The following is a 6,153-nucleotide window of genomic DNA, read 5'->3' as shown; positions in this document are numbered from 1 at the left end:
GGAAGGACTGATGCTAAAGCTGAAACTCCAATACTTTGGCCACCTCACGCGAAGAGTTGACTCATTGGAAAAGACTCTGATGCTGGGAGGGATTGCGGGCAGGAGAAGAAGGGGACGAGAGAGGATGAGATGGCTGCATGGCATCACCAACTCAATGGATATGAGTTTGAGTGAACTCTGGGAGTTGGTGATGGACAGGGAGGCCTGGCGTGCTGCAATTCATGGGGTTGCAGTAATTCGGACACGATCGAACGACTGAACTGAACTGAAGAAGACTTTTTATTAAAAACAATATTAAGATACAAATACATCTTATAAAATATTTCCATGGCATGATAAGACATTTAGATAACTTTATAATGATAAGTGAGATTCCAGGATTAAATATTAGTATACCTGATACCTGCATCAAAAAAGCAAGAGAGTTCCAGAAAAACATCTATTTCTGCTTTATTGACTATGCCAAAGCCTTTGACTGTGTGGATCACAACAAACTGTGAAAATTCTGAAAGAGATTCGAACACCAGATCATCAAACTTGTCCCCTGAGAAATCTGTATGCAGGTTAGGAAGCAACAGTTAGAACTGAACATGGAACCTCAGACTGGTTGCAAATAGGGAAAGAAGTATGTCAAGGCTGTATATTGTCACCCTGCTTATTTAACTTATATGCAGAGTATATCACTGAGAAACACTGCTGGATGAACCACAAGCTGGAATCAAGATTGCTGGGAGAAATATCAATAACCTCAGATATGCAGATGATACCATCCTTATGGCAGAAAGTGAAGAGGAACTAAAAAGTCTCTTGACGAAAGTGAAAGAGGAGAGGGAAAAAGTTGGCTTAAAGCTCCACATTCAGAAAACTAAGATCATGGCATCTGGCCCCATCACTTCATGGCAAATAGGTGGGGAAACAGTGGACAGACTTTATTTTTTAGGGCTCTAAAATCACTGCAGATGATGACTGCAGCCATGAAATTAAAAGATTCTTCCTCCTTGGGAAAAAAGTTATGGCCAACCTAGTTCAGTTCAGTTCAATCGCTCAGTCGTGTACGACTCTTTGCGACCCCATGAACCACAGCACAGCAGGCCTCCCTGTTCATCACTAACTCCCAGAGTCCACCCAAACTCATGTCCATTAAGTCGGTGATGCCATCCAACCATCTCATCCTCTTCTCCTCCTGCCCTCAATCTTTCCCAGCATCAGGGTCTTTTATAATGAGTCAGCTCTTCGCATCAGGTGGCCAAAGAATTGGAGTTTCAGCTTAAACATCAGTCCTTCCAATGAACACCCAGGACTGATCTCCTTTAGGATGGACTGGTTGGATCTCCTTGCAGTCCAAGAGACTCTCAAGAGTCTTCTCCAACACCACAGTTCAAAAGCATCAATTCTTCGGCACTCAGCTTTCTTTACAGTCCAGCTCTCACATCCATACATGAGAGAGAGTCCCTTGGACAGAAAGGAGATCAATCCTAAGGGAAATAAGTCCTAATATTCATTGGACTAATGCTGAACTAATGCTGAAGCTGAAACTCCAATACTTTGGCCACCTGGTGCGAAGAACTGACTCACTGGAAAAGACCCTGATGCTGGGAAAGATTGAGGGTGGGAGGAGAAGGGGACGACAGAGGATGAGATGGTTGGATGGCATCATCAACTCAATGGACATGAGTTTGAGTAAACTCTGGGAGTTGGTGATGGACAGGAAGGCCTGGCATGCTGCAGTCCATGGAGTCACAAAGAGCTGGACATGGCTGAGTGACTGAACTGAACTGATACCTGAATTTTAATTCCATCTCTGCCATTTATGCAACCCCAATGGGCTTCCCTAATAGTTCAGTTGGTAAAGAATTTACCTGCAATGCAGGGGACCCCGGTTCAATTCCTGGGTCAGGAAGATCCGCTGGAGAAGGGATAGGCTACCCACTCCACTATTCTTTGGCTTCCCTTGTGCCTCAGCTAGTAAAGAATCCACCTGCAATGCAGGAGACCTGGGGTTCGATCCCTGGGTTGGGAAGATCCCCTGGAGAAGGGAAAGGCTACCCACTCCAGCATTTTGGCCTGGAGAATTCCACGGACTGTAAAGTCCATGGGGTCACAAAGAGTCGGACACAACTGAGCGACCTTCACTTTTCAAGCAAGTTATAGTTATATAACTCTTCCACGCTATATTCTTTATGCTACTTTTTCACTCAAGTATCCTGGAAATCATTTTACAGTAGTATATAAAGATTTTGTTCACCCATTCATTCACACACACACACACACACACATGCATATATATGTTTTGTATTATAAAATTCTCCCCTTTATTTTACAGTTCATCTGAAGTACACAGTCAAAATTGACTATGTGTCTGAAAGTAACAAATTTTAGGCAAAATGTTATGCAAATTGCCTAAGGTCATAAAACTAAAGATATACTATTACTTTTGACCACTATACCTTTTCACTGGCTATTTCCACTACGCCACACTGCCCATGAACCAAATCCATAAACAAGTTCAAATATGAATTATTAGCTGTATAAAATTTTATTATGAATGTAAATCCAGCACTGTCTACATAATTACTAACTGAGGAGTAAAAAAATACATAAAGGAGAATACCAAGGAAAGACACAAATTTATTAGGTAGCCAGAAAGAGCATTCCATATCTATCCCTCTTGGGTCTTAAACTGTTAGCTAGTCCTCTACATTTAATGATACGGAGTACTCCTTTCCAACTGAGCTTCCTATGATGATAAAAATGCTCTCCACCTGTTTTAATACAGTAGCCATAAGCCATTTGTGACTATTAAATGCTGGAATGTAGCTAAAGTATAACTAAGAACCGAATTTAAAAAAAACTTTAATCAATTTAAATAAATAAAAGTGGGTACCATATTGAACGGCATAGAACCAGAAACACAGAAAAAAGTATTCTCTACTCAAAACTGATGGAAAAACATACATAACTGAACAGGAAGGGAAATGAAAGAAGACCATCTCTCAATTTTAGGATTATTTAATAGAAATACTAAAATGTCAATATTTATAGTATATACACAAATAATTTCAGAAGGGTGAAAATACATTTGATGACTTCTAGAACTTCCTCCTACTCTATACATTTTAATTGATCAAGCAATAAATTTAAATTGAAAAGGAAATAAACTCAAGCACTACTCTCAAACTTTACAAATATAATTCTTAGGTTTGCCTCTGACCTTCAGCGTTCAATCGGTCATTTTCATGTAAGAAATGTAGAAAACTACCTAACTAAATGAAACCACTTTATTCGTTACAAAGGGAGGCTTTCTCAAATCTTAGTTTCTGCTACTAAGCTAAAAATTAATTTATCAAATCAAACATCTATAAACCAAAAGACATCTTAAACAAAGTAATACCATAAATGACATATAAAATACTTAATAGTAGTATATACCTTTAGATGTCCAAGATCCAAAAGAAGGAGATTTGACGTAGGGCTAAAGATACCATCTTGTGGGATAATGATATATGAAGCATTCAAGTTAATTTTGAGATCAAGAACTTTCTGTGTTTCAATAATATATACCAGACCTGCAGAAAATTTAAATCTTTACAATGAATAATGTTCACAAATTAATCAAGAAACAGAGAATCACTAAACACATGAATTAATAACACAATTTTAAAATAATGTGAAGTTAGTATTTTTAAATAACCTTCAGCAAGATATTTTCAATATAAAGTCAATGTGTATGCTCCTAATTAAATATTAGCCAAGTATAAAACTGTAACAATCAAAAAGAATTTTTGATCCATGAACTCAATTGGGTAAAACTTGGAAGATACACATCTAAAAAAATTAAGTTCCATGAAATAGTTATTCATATCTGTGATATTAGAATCTCTATAATTCTCCCCAATTTTTGAAATTAACACAGCTACATCTGCTATACCAAACAATGAACTCAACCTTTATATTACTTGAGACAATGAAAAATTTTCAATTACTAAATTGTCTTCAATAAAACCATATGTAAACCAAAATAAGCCACCAGAGCTTTCTGTAAAAACAGATGAATCTATCCCAATGAATTTTAACTAAAATAATGTTTTCAACTTATATTAAAACATTTAACTAGAGTTTAAATCCTGGTAACATCAATAAGTAGATAGCCAAACTTTTTCTTCCACATAAAGCAATAAAAATTGTGGGACATAGAGCAAAACAAACAGCAATGCAAATGAAACATTAAGAGGAGGCAAGAGAGTAAGCATCTATCAAGTAGAAAATCAAACTGAAAGAGTTAGCCAAAAGATTTCAAAGGGAACCAAAAAAATTTTATCCTGAGACCATGTTCTGCACTTGGTAAACTTTGGAACTCCTTTCCATAGTCTCATAGAGCATAGGGAACAGATGACAAAAAAAATAAGAGTCCAGCAGGAGTTCTCATAAATCTGGGATCTAAAACATACATACTAAAATTAAGAGCCATACAGAAGTTAAATCTCCCTCTCCCTAAAACCTATCCATAAGAGAATGCAAAGAAGGTCTCTGAGAAAAACTTGGTGCTGCAGAAGACTCCTGAGAGTCCCATGGACAGCAAGGAGATCAAACCAGTCAATCCTAAAGGAAATCAACCCTGAATATTCACTGGAAGGACTGCTGCTAAAGTTGAACCTCCAATACTTTGGCCACCTGATAGAAAGAGCCAGCTGATTGGAAAAGACCACGATGGTGGAAAACACTGAGGGCAGAAGGAAAAGGGGGTGAAGAGAGAATGTTTAAGTTTCAAATGGTACAAAGGTGGGAGCTGAGGAAACAATGCTGTAATTTATCCAAAGACAGGCAAAAAACAGTCAAGAAACAGAAAAGACTGAATATCACAGCTTGAAAAACACCTCATATATGTTGTTGAAATGACACATCTAGAACTAAAGATGGACGGGAAAAGAATATAGAAGAAGAAAAAAAACATGTAGCAGCCAAATTACAACCAAAGGAAACCTAAAATATATATATTAAAATCAGAACAAAAAGAACATTGAAAAAGTAAAGCATTACTAAAAATACTGAAAATTTCATACAGATAAAAGATTTGGTTCACAGGAAAAAATTATCTCTATATGTACCTAATTAGCAACAAAATCTATAAAGCAGAAAATTACAGATCCACATGAAATTTACAAATCAACTGACAGTGAGGTGTTTTTCATGTACTTCTCTAAATAACTGTTAGAATATGGTAAAAAGGGGAAAAAAAATCTACTAAGGGTACAGAAAACATGAAGTACATACTTTTCAAACATATATGGAACATTTTTAAAATTACCATATATTGAGCCAGAAAGCAAGTCTCAACAAATTACAAACCATTAAAAACCACAGAGATCATCTCTATAGTCATCTATATTTAAAAAAAATGAACGTCTAGTTTAAAATTGTTCCCAAAGACATCTCCTAGCCCAAAGACTGAAAAAATAAATGAGACCCAATCTTATACAAACTCTCCAAGATAATAAAAAAGGGTGGAACTTCTAGGTTCTGAGACCAATAGACTAAAATCTGGAAGTCATTACAAGAAAGGAAAATACAGGCCAGTTTCTGTCATAAACAGAATTTCAAAAATCCTAACAAAATTTTGCAATTAACATGAATGTGGTTCAAAGGTCAGACCTTGCTAAGTGTAAGACATAATTATCATTATATTTGAATTTAAATATATAAAAGCACCACACTAAGTTTCAATTAAAACTGTATCTAGTCTACAAATATAAACTCAAAGAATACTAAAATCAGTATAACATGACTCAAACTGTATTAAATGATAAACCAACAATAATACTGGCATTTACCTGTTGCTGTCTTATCACGAAATTCTTCAAGTTTTGTCAAAGTTACTGAAGTCAGCTGTGCTAGATTTACCTCTTTTGGAGGTCTGAAGAATTCTACTATACTATTCACTGTTCTCTGTTAAAATAAGTATAAATAACATGAGGACAAACTCAAGGCAAATAGAAATATATTAAAACTTAGGAATTGCAAAAAATGCTTACTGCATCATATAACATTTCTAAAGGTTCAGCTTCTATGATACACCTCTGAGCAACAGTTTCATCTAAAGGATTTATCTCAAACATAATTTTCAAGAGTGATGCAGCATCATCTAATGAAGACAGG

The 6,153-nt window shown here is 36.0% G+C and overlaps 1 protein-coding gene across 1 annotated transcript in view; it reads right to left on the bottom strand.

Annotated features, from left to right (window-relative positions):
• Positions 1 to 6,153, bottom strand: part of LOC104996790 (vacuolar protein sorting-associated protein 13A-like) — a 207,917-nt gene that overhangs the window by 185,638 nt on the left and 16,126 nt on the right. Inside the window, exons 4-6 of the mRNA XM_010851154.1 lie at positions 6,030 to 6,148; positions 5,829 to 5,943; positions 3,430 to 3,566 (exon numbers count right to left, since the gene is read on the bottom strand). Of these exons, the coding sequence (XP_010849456.1) occupies positions 3,430 to 3,566; positions 5,829 to 5,943; positions 6,030 to 6,148 (371 nt within the window). The remainder of the gene's footprint in view (positions 1 to 3,429; positions 3,567 to 5,828; positions 5,944 to 6,029; positions 6,149 to 6,153) is intronic.

The sequence above is a fragment of the Bison bison genome, unplaced genomic scaffold (genome assembly GCF_000754665.1).
Source record: "Bison bison bison isolate TAMUID 2011002044 unplaced genomic scaffold, Bison_UMD1.0 scf7180017864298, whole genome shotgun sequence".
Classification (NCBI taxonomy): Eukaryota; Metazoa; Chordata; class Mammalia; order Artiodactyla; family Bovidae; genus Bison; species Bison bison.
This window is presented reverse-complemented; position numbering and strand designations above follow the sequence as displayed.